At 43.0% G+C, this 18,914-nt stretch overlaps 2 protein-coding genes across 8 annotated transcripts in view; one reads left to right on the top strand and one right to left on the bottom strand.

Moving 5' to 3' along the window:
* The window catches only part of LOC116056574 (guanine nucleotide-binding protein G(q) subunit alpha), a 24,262-nt gene extending 21,704 nt beyond the window's left edge, over positions 1 to 2,558 (bottom strand). The window contains exon 1 of the mRNA XM_031308734.2: positions 2,309 to 2,558. Within this exon, the coding sequence (XP_031164594.1) occupies positions 2,309 to 2,444 (136 nt within the window). The 5' untranslated portion in view covers positions 2,445 to 2,558. The remainder of the gene's footprint in view (positions 1 to 2,308) is intronic.
* The window catches only part of wdr31 (WD repeat domain 31), a 19,540-nt gene extending 626 nt beyond the window's left edge, over positions 1 to 18,914 (top strand). Inside the window, exons 1-10 of one of the 7 annotated variants that reach the window (XM_031308732.2) lie at positions 2,183 to 3,400; positions 7,760 to 7,819; positions 8,426 to 8,558; positions 9,016 to 9,090; positions 9,366 to 9,510; positions 10,325 to 10,425; positions 10,618 to 10,685; positions 16,200 to 16,341; positions 17,075 to 17,237; positions 17,382 to 18,914. In XM_031308732.2, coding sequence (XP_031164592.1) covers positions 3,300 to 3,400; positions 7,760 to 7,819; positions 8,426 to 8,558; positions 9,016 to 9,090; positions 9,366 to 9,510; positions 10,325 to 10,425; positions 10,618 to 10,685; positions 16,200 to 16,341; positions 17,075 to 17,237; positions 17,382 to 17,575 — 1,182 coding nt within the window. In that variant the 5' untranslated portion in view covers positions 2,183 to 3,299 and the 3' untranslated portion in view covers positions 17,576 to 18,914. The other 6 variants (XR_004106610.2, XM_035992520.1, XM_031308733.2 and 3 more) reach the window with 6 other exon arrangements.

Below are 18,914 nucleotides of genomic sequence, written 5' to 3'. Positions count from 1 at the left end.
TAGACTGCTTTGAATTGGGGGCCAGTAGTAGCTGGTGGTGCTGTGCTTGTGTAAAACATAGCAGCAGTGCAGCCAGAGCACATTCAAATATCGCTTTCTATGTGGAGGAGCTCAGCCACGACAAAGGGAGAATAGGAGATGTTGCAGCTGATAATAATTTACACTAAAATGTTAAAAAGTAGCCTACCAATAAAAGAACCGGTAATGATCAGCTTATCAATACTACTGTACAGTCTTTAATCATTTTGCCCTGTTTTTTGGGCTTATTTATTTGTAAACTAAAACATATAGGCGGACCCTGGCCGCCAATTGCAATGATCAAACTGTGATCAAGTGACAGCTTCTGCTGATAAGAAAAGTGACTGCTTTCTTGCTGCGTCTCCGTAACCCCCAATTTCCACCGGTTGCGGAACGGCTGCGGAACGGCTGCGGAGTCAATAGGTTTCCATTAAAGTCAATGTGTACATTTCCACTGGCTGCGGAACGGCTGCGTTCCGACTGCGTCCCAGCTCCGGAGCAGATAGCAGAGCTTCTATTTTTGCCGGACGCCGGAGAGTTCCGCAGCAATTCAGCACAATTCAGATTGTGCGGGACAGGAAGTCGAGCACAGAAACAAAATAAAACATCTGGTTAATTTTCAAAATAAGATACACCGTGCTCACGGCGGATCATATTTCCCTGCACTACACCTTGAAAACACAGCACAGAGTTGTTTCCCCTCTACTCCTCTGGATGGAAACAAACTGTTGTTGGTTTTGTGGTTCTATTCTACGTGAATTCGCAAGATCTTGTGGGTCCTCGTGACTACAGCTGTCAGTCATGGCCGCAGCTGTGCCGCAACAAATCCGGACCTAGTGGGTATTGACGGACGGCAGAGCACGCAGCGAAACGCAGCGTTCTGCATTCAGTGGAAATCCGGAGTTATAGGGCCAACCCAAACAATCAGATACTAGTAAAACGTCAAACGAAGCAAAATATATGCGTTTTTAAACAAAAACGTTTTTTAAATGGCATTTTGAAACAAAAACGATCTCTATCCACACAGGTCGATCTCTAATGATCTTTGTCCATATTAACACCATGATTAACATGTTTGATAATGCATATCACATGACCGTTGCATTCACTGGGCATGCATGGGCCGGTGAAATCAGGAAGCAGATTGTCTAACATCACTCTGCGGATGAAAATCATGAATGTTAGTTAAAAATACAGAACATACTTTGGACAAAATAACAACATTGGTAAATAGTAAGACCAGGCATTTATTTGCTTGGACTGACGACGAGGTGGAACTGTTACAAAAAGGTATGTAAGCCTATACATCTATGATGTAATGGTACGTGTCCACATAGGCGTTTTTTGTTGGCAGGGATCACCCCGCTTCCCAGCATTGGACGCTTGATGGGCTTGCCACTAGCAGTAATCAATTTCTCTTCAATGACCACTGACAAGCAAAGAAAACAGGCTACACCCTCCTACAACTGCGATGGCTGCACCTGATTGGACGAACGCGTCACTCGTGGGCTGTCTTCTCCCGGACCAACATGGTGGAAACTTTCTCTTATTTTACAAAAATAGTTTACCAAAATATGTTTCTGAAAACATTTTATGCGAGAAATAGGCTATGCAGTTGCTGAATCTGTCGTCAGTTTACGGTCAGGTTAAAAGATTTGCATGAGTTTTCGAGAGGCGTAGCCTGGACTTCAACTTTATTCAAATGAGGAGCAGGCAACTTGAGAACAAAATGCGTTTTTAAACAAAAACGTAGGGCTATTAGTGATGGCAAGGTTCCAATTCAGACAAATATCTGTGCTACAACCACTGCCAGGGTTGTTGTTAAGCTGCAATACTGCCTCAATTACTTCCAATAAAACGCTAGACTTTGGCCCAGCCGATGTTTGACACACTCATAAGCACACCACCTGGATGGGCCCTTGAGGCCTGGCTGCACAGGTTGTCAGTCCAGTGAATGCATGGAGAGGTAATGGCCCTTGGTGACTAGTAAGCATTTGTTTCCTCGACACAAACCGGTCGCAGTTATTCAAATCAGGTGGTTTTAACACTGGGAACCCTACAAGCCTGGCTGGGCAGCATCTCCTCCCTCTGCTGACCTGCCAATCTGTGCACTCAACTCACAACTCCAAGGTATTTCAACCACCCACTCCCCAACTTTACTCAGGTGGGAAGCCTCATTATTAGACCCCCACCCCCTGCCCGACAATGGTATTTTTGGTTAGAAGAATTTGGGCTTTGCATGTCTCCCCACACTCCTGTCCCTCCCCGTGTTTCTCCCTGTCGACCTTACCGAGAAGCAACAGTTTCAGTTCACGGCGTGCGTCCTTCTTATCCCGGCGGAGCTGCCTTTCGATCTCGTCGTTGATCCGCCTGGCTTCTTTCGCCTCCTCGCTGAGGCAACACGCCATTATGGATTCCAGGGTCATTCTCTCTCCTTTTTTTTTTTTTTTTTTTTTTTTTTTAAACACGCACTTTTCCGCTTTTTCCTTTTACTGATTCATTCAGGTTTCAGATTCGTCGAGGTAAAAAAAAAAAAAAAAAGACGTCCTCATACAGGCCTACTTGCGGTGAAATAACGCGTGGACGCCCTTGTAATGAGCCCGAACAGCGCACAGATTGTGGTGGAAAGGAAAATTAGATATTTGAGAAATTATTGACCCCCCCCTCCCCCCGTTTCGGTTCGCTTTCTGGGCTTCCCGACAGCTTCAAAATAGTGTCCAAGGCGGTTTGAGTTGAATATCTGTGCAATCTTAATTGGTGCAATCTGCTTTTCCTTCTCAATATGATCAACAGATCCTTTTAGGACACATCCTCCGTACTGCTCGGTTTGATCTCGTTAAGCATTGCCATCCGTGCCTGGCCACCCTCATCAAAGTCTTCAATGTTGTTATTTTTCAATCAACAAAACCCCTTGTGTTCAAGTTATCGTCCGTGGGTGAGAGCAACGAGAAAAACACATGAATAAAGCTTTCCGTTTATTTTCCAATGGCTCGACTCCCGGGCGTGGTAAAGCAGAATATGGCGGACTTTCACTCCAATCCGCTAGGCTGGGATACAGTACAGTTATCTCTCTCTCTGTGTCTGCTCAAAAAACCAAGAAAGCCACACATAACATGGCATTACAGCCGGAGCTGTCGATGCCGCAACCAAAATATATCCCAGTTTGTATCAAAAGCCGTTTACATCCATGGCTCATCAGCGGGGTGAGAAGAAAGGAATGAACGCCGTGTTGTTGCTTTTTTTTCTCCCAGCCAATCTTCTCCTTTTCCTCAATTCTCTTCATGTATTTTTATTACAGAGGCCATCCACTCCTCCGCTGGAAGGGTGACGTCGGCCTCCCATCGACAAGGGGGGAGTGTCACGTCCAACAAACGCCACACAAGTATTTATACCCCAACCTGTGCAATAGAAAATCTGTATGAATGGAGAAGCAAAGTCGTATCTCCATGGGCGTGGGCAGGACAATTCCACTTGAACTCAGTGTTTGTGCTGACTTTGCAGGGAGAGTAATCACAGTCACAATATATGTGGGTAAATATGACGTCTTTTATTGGAAAACAGTTTATGGCAGTATATGATTTTCTGCAAATAGGCTACAACTCATTTTTGTGTGTATATTTTGTGATTGTATGACAATCAGTGGAGGTCATCTAGCACAGTCTCCAGTGTACAGTGGGCACAATAACACATGTATGCAGTCCAGTAAATATTCCCTTTGTGAATGTTGTATTGTTTCAAATTGATATTGTGAAGATGGCCTCAAAATAGAGAGTTTAATCTCTGTCTCAAGTAAATTATAATACATCCCGTGTAATTGTTAATTGTAGGTAGATATGTGCCATGTGCCTTTAACAATCCAGAGAGTTCCACAGCAGTTGTTAGTCACAGTATTCTAACAACAGGCCCACACACTTACAGATTGATGAAATGATAAGTGGATGGATAGATGGATGTTAGAGGGGCCATATCACATATCCACAGTTGTTCCATTATGATCATCCGCACTGACTGTTCTTGCCTGAGCCATTAGTATTATCACTGTGAATCAGTGTCCTTTTTACTTCTGCCTTTTCCACAACCAAACAATTGGCTATACCCACTCGTTATTGGAAGGATAGTCAATCATTTTATTTTTAAGTCAACACATTATTGCATGAGCTATTTTGTTCTGGGCTCTGCATGGTTCCGGGGACTTCTCAGGCCCCATCCTAATGAGAACAGTAATGAGCCTGGGCCCCAAGCAACATACTGAATTTCTCATTTGGATCCCAGTCAGATAAAGGTCCAGAGCCATGGCTGTAGAATGAGTGCTGTCCCTCTTTTATAGGCCAGTTTTGGTTTGAAGGCTTTTTGTGTTTAAGGCCTGCCTAAAAACCGTCAAATGGAAACATACATCTTAGTCTAATTATCAGATGGACATTAACAGGGCAACGTTCAGGACTTTTGAACTACATCATAAAATATCTGCATTACTACTGCATACTCTGTGTTTTCAGCAGTGTGTGACATACAGTAAATCTCTACATCAATCCTCGTGACAGTGTGGGTGAGGCAAGTGGATCTTGCACCATCAAGTCAGAGATAGGGATTAGTGAAGTGAGAGCACTTGCCTTTGTGAGTTGCTTTTGTTTTTGCCTTACTTCACTGACAAGTACTGTGTCATACAAGTGAAGGAAGCAGTTCCATTTTATAATAATAGACCCTTCAGAAGACAAACCACTGTATACACAAAGAAAATACTTATTGTAAAACATGTTACTGGAATAGTCAGACATATTCAAATTTGGAAACTACTAAGCATTGAAATGTATGATGTTTTGTTTAAAATACCATCATATGATTCAAATAAACTTTATTTTGCTGTAAAATGCCTGGCAATATATTTTAACAGTTTAACTGTTGTCACACTACGCTGCAAACAAAAAGTTAGAATTGAGGTCATCTCACCATTTAACAGTGTTGATTGTAACCTAACTAAGTGGCCCATTTAGACCATTTAAATGGGGACATCCCAGTGACTCAGTGCTTAATTGCTAGTAATGCAATGCTTAAATCCAGCCCATGAAATCAAAGCTAGTCTTATCTTTCCTGACTATCTGACTAAAAGCAGAGCTACAATGAAGCACATGAATACAGTATATGGCAATAAAAGAAAAAAATATAAAAGAGTTCTAGTATAATTAATGTTAGCTGTCCAGGGACCTTTCTGATTCGTCCCAGATTTCCTGCTTTAGGAGCCATTCAACCTGTGGCTGTAGAGAGGCACCCAGACACAGGTCAGTTAAATTTTAACCTGTCATGTGCTGTTCAGCATAATCTTATTTAAACAAAAGCATTATGTTGTTGGCTGAAAACCACATCATCCCAGTTTATTTTTCTAAAAAACAATGCAAATGTTAAATTTAGTTGTTGTTCGAGCTTCACATTTTCCCAGTCAAATGTATTATGCACATACTGTATAATCTTTACTTTGGACTTACATTTCAACAAAAGAAAAAAACACAGCTTTCTTGCATCTTTCTCTGACTTTGGGCAGCGTGAGAATAGAAAAAGAACGCTGATACATTTATGGTATCTGGAAAGAAAAGCTTGGGTTGTTGGTTGTACTCCAGACAATGCTTTCATTGCAGTGCAGGGTACAAAGGGCTTTCATAGATTTGTTTTAGCTCACTGAGGAAAACATGAATTAATTGGAAATTGTCTGAATAACAGCATGGATGACCAACATGTGACAATAGCTACACAGTGTCAAATTAGGCTAGGCCCATCCAATATAATACAGATCAGTATATCCTGCAACACTATACTGAACAACTTGTCAGACCAATGGGTGTTTGCTTGTGGGCCCCAGAGCCCCAGCGCCCCCCAAACACCCAAGTTAATGTGTGGCAGCTGGTTTGTGGTACTTTAATTAGGCCTACTTGTTTTTCTTTTGTTAAGGAATATGGGAATATAAATTATTAAAGTAAAATATCAACTGAAAATGGGCCCTACTTTATTACCTGTTAAGGCCCTGTTTTGTCAAAAATTTGTTTTAAGGCCCTATTATTTTTGCCAATATAGTGCTCACATGATGCATATCTATGATTTTTTGTGTGTTTAATCAATATTACTAAGAGGTAATGCACAGAGAGTGACAGGGGGTTAATGCCCACCCAGCAGGTTAATCCAGCCAGCCATGGGTGTAGATGAGGAAAAAATAAATGAATGGTGTGATGTGCACACAACTTAGTTATTCACCTTGGACACATGACCAGAAAAACTGTGCACATGTATTGAATGCAAGTGAATTGTAGAAGGGGGAGGTACACGTTCAGAAATGCAACAACAATAAAAAAAAGTAAATAGTAAATCAGACTTTTATTTTGTAAGAGAACGCTTTCGATTACTTCCTGCCCCGTGACCTCGCCCTCGCCTGGATACGAGAAAGCGTCGCTACGGAGAGAGGGATGGGTCTGTGGTAGTTAAAAGGCACTTCTGTTTACTTTCCCACGCAGTTAGGACAACTTACTATCATGGCAGTCTATGGGAAACGCTTCTCGGTCGTTGCGACAACGACTCTACCAAGTTTTAACGTTTGTATATACATGTTTTGGTGCTTCTAGCGCACTAGCTAATCTATGTTGGCATGACAGATAAAGATTAGTTAGCATGCTAGCGAGCTAGCCACACAGCCTCAGCATCACAAAGCGACCACACCTGCCATTGACAGGTAAGAAACCTTGCTTCACGTATCTCCAGGATTGTTTACTACGAGTCATGAACTATTTTTCACCATTTGTAACTACGATTAAAATCCCTTGGTGTTGTTACATAATAATTGCCAGCACAGTTCATAGCAGGTGTTTTCGAGCGACTAATTCTTTGTGACAGTAATGATGCGGCTCTAATAGGATTTGAGCCCTCTCCTTCCTGTCGATTGTTTGAGGAGTACGCCAGGATAACGAGGGAGGAGCTTAGATGTGTGTGTGTGTGTGTGTGTGTGTGTGTGTGTGTGTGTGTGTGTGTGTGTGTGTGTGTGTGTGTGCGTGTGTGTGTGTGTGTGTGTGTGTGTGTGTGAGAGAGAGTGAAAGAGAGAAAGTAGTGTTTGCCTGGGAACGTGTGGTTTAATCTCTCCTTGTAGACTGGTCTGTCTTACCTTATGCAAGATAAGATATTTCGCAGTAAGAGGCTGTGTACTTAAGTTGGGATGTGTGATATATGTAGGTGAGCCTAAAATAGTACCATACAGAATAATATTCTCAGGGAGTTGATAATGTACAGTGATACATTTACAGCAAGTCAAAGCATTGATGTTTCTTCTTGAGGTTTTTATTTAATATCAATGATATACTTTGGGACATTCATTGTGGTTCTGCTTTATTTGTGCTTAAGGTGATTTGCTTTTGAGATACAATTTTAAATACAGAACTGAACTCTTGTATAGAATTTGAATTTGTCAATTTTCAATCATGATTGTTGTCCTAGTTTGATAGCATTTCTGTGTGTGTGTATGTGTGTGTGTGTGTGTGTGTGTGTGTGTGTGTGTGTGTGTGTGTGTGTGTGTGTTCATGTTCATCTCCTCTCATTCTTAAATCCTTTCATCAGAGCAGAATGCTATTTTCAGACACTGTATTTCCATATTTCATATCACCGTACTACAGATAATATATATTCTTACTGTGTATGTGTGCCAATGCATGTGCTTGTCTGTGTGTGACACAATTATGCTATCTACTCTACACGTGACACACGGCTGCAGGTACCTAGCAGACATGGGTAAACTACAGAGCAAGTTTCGCAAGAGGTCTCACCTCTACAGGTAATGTGCATTACTGAAACAGCTTGTATTCTTGTATGTACTATTAGAACCAGGTTTTCAGTATATAATCTGTTCTAACTAGAGAAAAATTAAAAAGTACTATCAAAGAAGTCAGCATGCATACTAAATGTCTTCAATTGTTTTTGTGGTTTGATGATCATTGTCCACAATACAGTGCACAGTGGAAATCAAGGAGCTACTCACAGATGCAAAAAAATAAAAGCTCACTCAAAATTTCAATAAGTTGTGGATAGCAGTGAGACAGCTGCTGGAACATTTGGTGAAAAAAATCAATTTATTGAATCTTTGGAAAAATATTTTGCTCTCTAGAGTTTACTCTAATTTGTTGGGAGCAGCAGATACCAGTACCATGAAGATAAGGTTATTGTATGCTATATGAAGATTATACTAGTACATACAGTGTAGTATTAGTATATTTACTTTGTTGTACTGTATGTCTACATGAGAAGTGTCATCATCAAAAGTGGTAACAGTCATTTCTTGAGGATTATTTTCATCTCAATAATTCATATTAAGCAGAAGAGTTTTAGCACTGCAGCCTATAAAGATGTGATTTTTTTTCCCTAATTGGTGTTTCCTGTGCAGGGCATCTCAGGGGGAGAAGGCAGATAATACCTTTGACAGTCAGGTGGTGCAGTATGAACCTGCCCATCAAGGGTCCACCAACACTGTCACTAATCTCAGCCCAGATCTGTGTGTTTCTGGTGGGAGTGACCAGGTAAATTATTGTAACTATCTTTTGGAAAGGTTCAGGTGACACATGAACCAGTGTAAAAGTTTAAATATAATTAGAATGCCTAATGCAAGAAAAAGACTGAAATTATACATTTTCATTTGCATAGTATAAAAAGTGTCATGATCCCAGGGTTGGCGGTTCGATCCCCACCTCTTCCTGTCCACATGTCGAAGTGTCTTTGGGCAAAACACTGAATCTCAAATAATCCCCGATGGTCAGGCCAGCACCCTGCGTGGCAGCTCTTTGCCATCGGTTTGGCGTATGTGCGTGAATGGGCAAATAAGCGGCAAAAACTTTGTTAAGCGTTTTGGATAATGGTGCTATATAAATGTAGCCATTTACCATTTCATTTCTGTGGAAAATAGTTTAACGTGAAGTGGTTAATATGTGCACGTTTATGGGTGGGTGTAAATGCTTGTGTGTGTGTCTGCCCCTGTAGGCTGTGGTGGTGTATGACTGGAAACAAGGCAGGATGTGTCAGTCCTTCCAGGGTCACAACCGAGAGGTTACCAAGGTAACATTAATACTGAGCAGGGTCCAGAATTAGCACCATCTACTAGCCACATGCTGGTAAAATATGCAAGTGGCTGGGATATTTGCTTCACTTATCAGCCAAAAAGCAATGGTTATCCATTGAGTGGCTGGTAAAATTTGAACATTCCCTAGCCGTTTGGCTGGTGGACAAATTTGGACCCTGATTCTGTGTGTTCGCAAACTGATAAAGGTGTGTCGCTGTTCAGAGCTGTTACAAATCGTCTCCTCATAATTCTGTCTCCATCTCTCTGCCAGGTGGTGTGTTATCCAGGCAGTACATGGATCTTTAGTGCCTCACGGGACAAGACTGTTCTGATGTGGGACCTAAACCAGGGGGACGAACCTATTCAGGAATTTTGTGGGCATGAATTGGTGGTCAATGGACTAGCTATCAGCCCTGGTACACACACGCACGCATGCACGCACACACACACACACACACACACACACACACACACACACACATGATTGTCCTCAGTCATGAGTACATATTTTAACATTTTTTTATTGTTCAAGATAAAGTTGTCAATCTGCCAAATAGTAGGTCAGAATGCATGATAGAACTCAAGGTTATCATACCAGATGTAGTATGTTATATCTCTGTGCAGAGCGCATTTTATTCATCCCAAAACATAGCTTTCTATCAATAAATATTCATAGTTATACACTTTGTCAAATCCTTGTATATTACTTGGCCTGGGAACAGACATCTCTGTTCATATTAGCCGCCAGTCATTGCAGCACTAAATATACAAGTGATGGAAAAACAAAACGCTAGGTGCAGCTGTTGGATGATAATTCTAAATATCCTTAAACAATGTTTGTAAGAATGTCCACCATCAGGCCTCCTGTGTATAGATGTAATTTGAGATGTGATAGTGACTTCTCAACAAGCTGGATATTATTTGAAGGCTGAGGGAATATCTCCACACTGATCTCATGTCTCAGTCAGTCAAGATACTGCTACAGTAAATAAAGTATTATATCAACCTGCCACCTGTCCTGAATGCAAGCAGTGATATCATTTTTTTTAGCAATAGGAACAATTCTCTCATGTTTCATTTCATATATTTTAAGATAACGTTTTGACTAGTCCTGGGGCTTTAGAGGCTTTTGCCTTTTAATGTGGTTTCGTAATTGTATGCACATTGTCATTTCTTTCAGATTACTGATCTGCACTGATCATATGGAACTGTTTTTATTGTGGTTTGTAGATGGGAGAAAGCTGTGCACTGGTTCTCGTGACAACTGGATGTGCCTGTGGGATATAGAATCTGCAAAATGTGAACAGAGACACAACATTTCGAGAAACCTGGTGAGAATAATAGTATGTGCTTTTGTGTGCACACAACCTTGTACTAATAATTGTTTCAAGCATCGCCTTAGGTGTGTACCTGAGCATGTAAGAAAAAGAATCAAATCAATTAGCCAGACAATCTGACTGTTACTTCCGAGTTCATGCCCTGCAGGCTTTAAACTTTTCCACTGTTCTTTCTTCTCCGTCTAGGTGACTCATGTTTGTTGGGTTCCTGGCAGCTCTTCTATAGCTCAGACCTCCGAGGATAAGACCATAAGGTACATAAAGATTGGCTTCTGCAAGTATATTACTGTAGATGCACATTTGCCATCTGCAGCATAGCAAGAAAATTCCTTGGAAATTCAATTTGGTTGCAGTTGGTAATATGAGATATGCTGACTTGTTTTTACTTTATAGGTCTCACATTCATTGACAGGTTATCTTTACCTAGACTTCAATCAGTAGGTCACAAAAAAACATTAATTTATCCAACTGTTTACAGTTCAGCCAAGGTCAGCCAAAATGTATCTGCACCTAGGGTGGCTAATTAAAATACTAAAGGTGGTATTTGGTCTTGGGATTCTGCCTATACTTTTATAAAGTGGCAGGGCATGCTCTTTCTCCCAGGTGATGGGATGGGAAAAGGAGAACGAACAAAGTCTGTTAAATTAAATCAGAAATACTTGTAGGTGTGTGTGATATGATTTATGTGATTTAGCTAATAAACCAGGTCAACATAGTTGTGCTTGTTACTGTACATTAGCTTCTGTTAGTCTGGGGGAATGTAGTGATTACACATCTCTACACTTAACCCAACAGCTCCTTGAACATTTGACTCTGAAATCACCTCATGCAGCCAGTTTGTTTGGAATAAATCATGCTGAACATGTTTATTCCACCAGTACAAGACACTGGGAATTGCATACTGTAAAACTTGGATGTTTATAAAGAAGAGGTGTTTTATTTTTCTATGTATGCTGTAGGGGTGGGAATCGATTGGCACCTCACAATTCCATACGATTCCGATTCAGAGGACAACGATTCGATTCTAAACCGATTATCGATGCAACAATTTTTTTTATGTACATTTCCATGTGATTTTTAAAAATATACATATAAATTTGCAAATAAGTTTGCTAATCACTTCCTAGACAAAGCTTATATTTTGACATATACAGTATTTGTCACACACAAGTTTTAATGAAATGTTTTGTCTACTGAGGTTTTTGTTTTGTAGTCATTCCATGCTTAAACATGCTTGTGAAAGTCACCTTCTCTCTCAGTCATGTTTAAAGGTGGATCATTGGCTTCTTAGAACATGAAACATGAGGTGGTCAGATGTAATGTGATAAAGTAGATGTGAACAGCCTATGTGTTTTGCCTAATTATTTTATGTATGTCTTAATAGATCATGTGTATATATACAAAAAAATGTTTTTTTTTCCTTTTAGCCATTTTTGTGTGTTTTTTTTTTGTGCACTCTTGCCTAAACTCTAAGTTGTTGTCTGTTATCCCATCCTCTTCCAGTCACTCTGTTTCCAGATTTGTACTTGCCTGGAGACAGTAACTTTTAAATAAAAATCAACATATTTAAAAAAATAAATAAATCTAATATATATATATATATATATATATATATATATATATATATATATATATTTAAATCAATTATTAACTTATCAGAATCGATAATCAAATCGTTCTAGAGAGAATCGCGATACATCTAAGAATCAATTATTTTTCCCACCCCTAGTATGCTGTCATCATCAGATGAGGGAATAATAAGCACACCTTTGACTAATTTGGAGGATAGATCCTGCTATGTATTTAAGCAGTATTTGCCCGATATGAATATTGAGAAGCACTTGACAACTGCCTAAGCTAGCCCAGTATTACAGAAAACATGGATGATGAACTGTTTATCTTCAGTATACTGTTAAAGCTTTAGTGCGTAACTTTTTAAACGTCTGTTACATTCAAGCCATTGCCAAATGAGTTGCTACAAAGCTAATTAAGAATCGGATCCACACAACTCTCTCTGTATTTCTCAGTATGGCTATGTTCAGAAGATTGTGTCGTCCGGCAACTTTCGCACGCAGAAACTTGAGTGAAGATAATTACCTCTGCTGAAGAATCCATCATGTTTTTTTTAATCCTCCGTGTCCTCCTTGGTTACTAGCAACTGTGTGAAGGGGGCGGTGGGGGGTGTGCGCGATCACGGAAGGCTTGTATCATGTGGACGCACCAACAGTTTTGTTGTCATTACTTAGAATTCCTCATGGGGGTGACAGAAACTACGCACTATAGCTTTAATCTGTCAATATTAAATTTGGCTGTTTGTAGTTTTAGCTGCAATATTTTTTATTCTTTTCATTTAGACATATGTTAGAAAAAAAGGTAAGAAAAAAGTACACTTTTAAAAAACCAACGTAGCATCACAATTCCTCCATTATCTGAGAAAAAATTTGATCTAACTATCTAAAAGTCAGATGTCCATCCATCCATCCATCTTCTTCCGCTTATCCGGTAACGGGTCGCGGGGGTAGCAGCTCCAGCAGGGGACCCCAAACTTCCCTTTCCCGAGCCACATTAACCAGCTCCGACTGCGTTCCCAGGCCAGGTTGGAGATATAATCCCTCCACCTAGTCCTGGGTCTTCCCCGAGGCCTCCTCCCAGCTGGACGTGCCTGAAACACCTCCCTAGGGAGGCGCCCAGGGGGCATCCTTACCAGATGCCCGAACCACCTCAACTGGCTCCTTTCGACGCGAAGGAGCAGCGGCTCTACTCCGAGCTCCTCACGGATGACTGAGCTTCTCACCCTATCTCTAAGGGAGACGCCAGCCACCCTCCTGAGGAACCCCATTTCGGCCGCTTGTACCCTGGATCTCGTTCTTTCGGTCATGACCCAGCCTTCATGACCATAGGTGAGGGTAGGAACGAAAACTGACCAGTAGATTGAGAGCTTTGCCTTCTGGCTCAGCTCTCTTTTCGTCACAACGGTGTGATACATTGAGTGTAATACCGCACCCGCTGCGCCGATTCTCCGACCAATCTCCCGCTCCATTGTCCCCTCACTCGCGAACAATACCCCAAGGTACTTGAACTCCTTCACTTGGGGTAAAGACTCATTCCCTACCTGGAGAAGGCACTCCATCGGTTTCCTGCTGAGAACCATGGCCTCAGATTTAGAGGTGCTGATCCTCATCCCAGCCGCTTCACACTCGGCTGCGAACCGATCCAGTGAGTGTTGGAGGTCATAGGCCGATGATGCCATCAGGACCACATCATCCGCAAAAAGCAGCGATGAGATCCCCAGCTCACCAAACTGCAACCCCTCTCCACCCCGACTACGCCTCGATATCCTGTCCATAAATACTACAAACAGGATTGGTGACAAAGCGCAGCCCTGGCGGAGGCCAACTCTCAACTGAAACGAGTCCGACTTACTGCCGAGAACCCGGACACAGCTCTCGCTTTGGTCGTACAGAGATTGGATGGCCCTGAGAAGGGACCTCCTCACCCCATACTCCCGCAGCACCTCCCACAGTATCTCCCGGGGGACCCGGTCATACGCCTTCTCCAGATCCACAAAGCACATGTAGACCGGTTGGGCATACTCCCAGGCTCCCTCCAGGATCCTTGCGAGAGTAAAGATCTGGTCCGTTGTTCCACGACCAGGACGGAATCCGCATTGTTCCTCTTCAACCTGAGGTTCGACTATCGACCGAACCCTCCTTTCCAGCACCTTGGAGTAGACTTTACCGGGGAGGCTGAGAAGTGTGATACCCCTGTAATTGGCACACACCCTCTGGTCCCCCTTTTTGAAAAGCGGAACCACCACCCCGGTCTGCCACTCCTTAGGCACCGTCCCCGACTTCCACGCAATGTTGAAGAGGCGTGTCAACCAAGACAACCCCTCCACACCCAGAGCTTTAAGCATTTCTGGACGGATCTCATCAATCCCTGGGGCTTTGCCACTGTGGAGTTGTTTAACTACCTCAGCAACTTCCACCAGGGAAATTGACGACAATCCTCCATCATCCTCCAGCTCTGCCTCTACCATAGAGGGCGTATTAGTCGGATTTAGGAGTTCCTCAAAGTGCTCCTTCCACCGCCCTATTACCTCCTCAGTTGAGGTCAACAGCATCCCATCCTTACTGTACACAGCTTGGATGGTTCCCCGCTTCCCCCTCCTGAGGTGGCGAACGGTTTTCCAGAAGCACCTTGGTGCCGACCGAAAGTCCTTCTCCATGTCTTCTCCGAACTCCTCCCACACCCGCTGCTTTGCCTCTTTCACAGCAGAGGCTGCAGCCCTTCGGGCCCTTCGGTACCTTGCAACTGCCTCCGGAGTCCTCTGGGATAACATATCCCGGAAAGACTCCTTCTTCAGTCGGACGGCTTCCCTGACCACCGGTGTCCACCACGGTGTTCGTGGGTTACCGCCCCTTGAGGCACCTAAGACCCTAAGACCACAGCTCCCCGCCGCAGCTTCAGCAATGGAAACTTTGAACATTGTCCACTCGGGTTCAATGCCCCCAGCCTCCACAGGGATGCACGAAAAGCTCCGCCGGAGGTATGAGTTGAAAGTCTGTCGGACAGGGGCCTCCTCCAGACGTTCCCAATTTACCCGCACTACCCGTTTGGGCTTACCAGGTCTGTCCAGAGTCTTCCCCCACCCTCTGACCCAACTCACCACCAGATGGTGATCAGTTGACAGCTCTGCCCCTCTCTTCACCCGAGTGTCCAAAACATACGGCCTCAGATCAGATGAAACGATTATAAAATCGATCATTGACCTTTGGCCTAGGGTGCTCTGGTACCAAGTACACTTATGAGCATCCCTATGTTCGAACATGGTGTTCGTTATAGACAATCCATGACTAGCACAGAAGTCCAACAACAAACAACCACTCTGGTTTAGATCAGGGAGGCCGTTCCTCCCAATCACGCCTCTCCATGTGTCTCCATCATTTCCCACGTGCGCGTTGAAGTCCCCCAGCAGAACTATGGAGTCCCCTACTGGAGCCCCATACAGGACTCCATTCAAGGTCTCCAAGAAGGCCGAATACTCCGAGCTCTTGTTTGGTGCATACGCACAAACAACAGTCAGAGTTTCCCCCCCCACAACCCGCAGGCGTAGGGAGGCGACCCTCTCGTCCACCGGGGTAAACTCCAACGTAGCAGCGCTCAGCCGGGGGCTTGTGAGTATCCCCACACCCGCCCGGCGCCTCACACCCTGGGCAACTCCGGAGAAGAAAAGAGTCCAACCCCTATCCAGGAGTATGGTTCCAGAACCGAGACTGTGCGTAGAGGTAAGCCCCACCAGATCCAACTGGTAGCGCTCCACCTCCCGCACAAGTTCCGGCTCCTTCCCCCACAGAGAGGTGACGTTCCACGTCCCCAGAGCCAGCGTCTGCCGCCCGGGTCTGGTCCGTCGAGGCCCCTGACCTTCACTGCCACCCATGTGGCAGCGCACCCGACCCCAGCGGTTCCTCCCACAGGTGGTGGGCCCATGGGTTGGAGAGATAGGTGCCACGTAGCTATTTCGGGCTGTGCCCGGCTGGGCTCCGTGGCAAACCCGGCCACCAGGCGCTCGCTGACGGGCCCTCCATCTGGGCCTGGCTCCAGACGGGGGCCCCGGGCTTCCTCCGGGCAGGGTCACTCCATCTCTACCTCGTTTTTTCATAGGGTATTTGAAAAAGTAAAAGTCAGATGTGTCCACTCCTTTTTAATTTTATGTTTTGGATGAAAAGCTTGTATTTCTACAGTGATGTTTTTGTGTATGTGCGCAGGGTGTGGGACAGCCGTGCATGGCAGGTGACCAATACTTTTCCAGCCAAGCAATACATCCAGACCCACTGTGACGTTTCTGCAAATGGCAACTACTTGGTGTCCAGCAGCAACGGCTTTGGAGGCCAGGGCGGTGAAGCCACGGTGAGAACATTGGAGGTGTTTGTGTGTTAAGATGTAAATGTACAGATGGCGGATATGTTGAGGCTGTTAGTAGGTTACCTATTGTCTGGTTTGGTTTAAGTTGATGCAAGACAAATATCAACTGGAAAATACAATATGTTTTGCGCATTTACAGGTGCAATAGCATACACTCATAAAGCAGGACGCCCAGTAGCTAGCTACTCAGTTAATACCAGTTCTTAATTTTTTTTCAAACAAAACAATATTTAGACCTTTCCTTTGTGCAGATGGTCTCTGTATGTTTACCTTGTGGGTTTGACTCCACCACCAGCTAGACCAGTTTCTAGACTAATCTGTCTTCCAAAAAGTAGCAAAGAGAGTCAAATATGAAGTTAATCCTATTTGACCGCTTACCAGTGATTCTGTAGTACAGTCCAGTCCAGTCTAGTAAACCATTTTAAATATATGACAGGCATTAATAGGTTTTATTACACTACTGTCAGTTAATTGAGATTCATTTTAGTTGTTATAGTTCATATTCAGAACAATAATTTAGTTTGGTTTTGAACATCCCTTGCCTGGCTTCTACACAGTTACTCCTCATGTGGGAACACCCTGTTTCCAACAGAGCCTTGAATATGTATTGATTTATTAATACTAGAGGTAGTTTTGTTAGTCTCTGGTGGTCTCTAATTAGTTTTGAAACTTCTGACATTGCCATTTGTTCTCAGTGGAGTTGTGTCTGTGTTATTAGCTCTGGGACCTGCGTCAGCCCGGCTGTAAAGTTGTGGAGTACAGAGGTCATGTCCAGACCACCGCCTGCTGTATGTTTCTGCCTACACCTCCTGGTGGCACAGCTCAGGTAGCAACATCCTCCCATGACTGTTCCATTAAAATCTGGGATCAGAACACAGCAGGTAAACCCACTTATTGATGGAAACATTGATATACAGGAATACAAATACAAATGCACGCATGGGCACATATATAGACACAGTTTGGGTTTGTAGTTTTTTTACACTAACTCTCCTCCAACCCCCCCGCCGCCATCCTCTGTTCAGTCTGTTTAGGGACGTTGTCTCTGGATAGTGCTGGTCCACTGATTTGTCTGGCTCCCACTGACTCCACCGATCTGCTGTGTGCCAGCTTCAACAACGGCCTCCACCATATCCAGGTGGGCCACGGATCAAACCAGGCTCAGGTTTCTGGGGCAGGTTTAGGTGGCCTGGACATGAAAGTTGTGGCACGCTTCTGACAGCCCAGAAGAGCCTGTTGTGACTCGTATGCTCGTAACCCAGACCTGTGAACGGCCAGTGACTCTGCGAGCAGTATCACTGGATATGGACGTCATGTCAGTGCTTTTTTTTATTTTTACTATTTTCCATATTTCTATAGACATTTTTGCTTTACTAGATTGCCATACAGTGAATAATGACAGAAGAGATCAGTGATAAAAGGAATGACATGTATGGAGGATGCACATTTTGTCGAGCAAAGCAACCTGGATGCCCATCATGGCTGCTCTTCTTGGGGAATGGTCTGTAAGTCACATTACCCATTAATTGATGAAACTATAAACATCTAAGTGATCCTGCTTGGATTGCTGCCTTCTTGGACAGAACCAGAATAGCTGGGGTTTACTCTCAGTTTTGTACACTACTTCAGCTACGTGGATTTGACGAGATGCTTCATGCACATGTTATATTGCCTTTATTGGTGGTGTTGAATACATGTTTGGAGGACATCCTAATGGGGCAGGAGTAGTGTTGAAAATGTGGAAGCACTCTTAGAGCAGGAAAATCAGCTATTTGGTCAAATGTACTATGATTTTAACTGGATAAAACTTAGTAGGTGCAGTCAGACTTGCAGTCTTGTTTGTCAAACACGTTGTGGTTGTTTTTGTCACCAAACAGAGTAATGCTAAACACGTGTATGTTGATATGTTAACCGTTGATTAGTTTGTATTTTAACTTTAACCTGTCAAGTGTTGGACCAAATCAATACCTATGACACAAGACTGTATAAACATTAGCTTTTTTTTTTTTTTAGGTAAAATTCTATTCATAATGTTTTTTAAATATACCTATTCCGATATTTTTGAGCTGAAGCTGCCGATAGCTGATGTTTGGTGCCGATATCCAATATATTTAAATTTGAAAATGACTATGCAAAAATACCAGAGTAATTCCCTTTTTTAATAAAATAGTGTTTGAATAAACAAATGGGTATACAATATATTGCAAATACAAAAGAAAGCTGCTCTGCTACCTACACATAAACATATATAAATCCTGCTACCACTTAAGATATTGTGTGATCAACATTGACTGAGGTATTAGATTTTATTTAATACGGTGTTGCTACTGTGCTATTAACAACTACTGTGTTAGGATTAGCAATCCAGACCGCTGTAGTTTAGCCAGCAAATTCTAATGTAAAAATATAATTAGCAGCCTTAAGTGAGTTTTAAGTTAATTTGGCCGCACATAACATTCCTACCTTAACTGATTTTTGTCAGGAGATGAGTTAAACCACTCTTCTATTTGAAGTGTAAACTTAATAAGGATTACTTTGACAGTTTCAGCAGCTTAAAA

The sequence above is a fragment of the Sander lucioperca genome, chromosome 2 (genome assembly GCF_008315115.2).
Source record: "Sander lucioperca isolate FBNREF2018 chromosome 2, SLUC_FBN_1.2, whole genome shotgun sequence".
Classification (NCBI taxonomy): Eukaryota; Metazoa; Chordata; class Actinopteri; order Perciformes; family Percidae; genus Sander; species Sander lucioperca.
The sequence above is the reverse complement of the archived record's forward strand: the minus strand, read 5'-3'. Positions and strand labels throughout refer to the sequence as shown.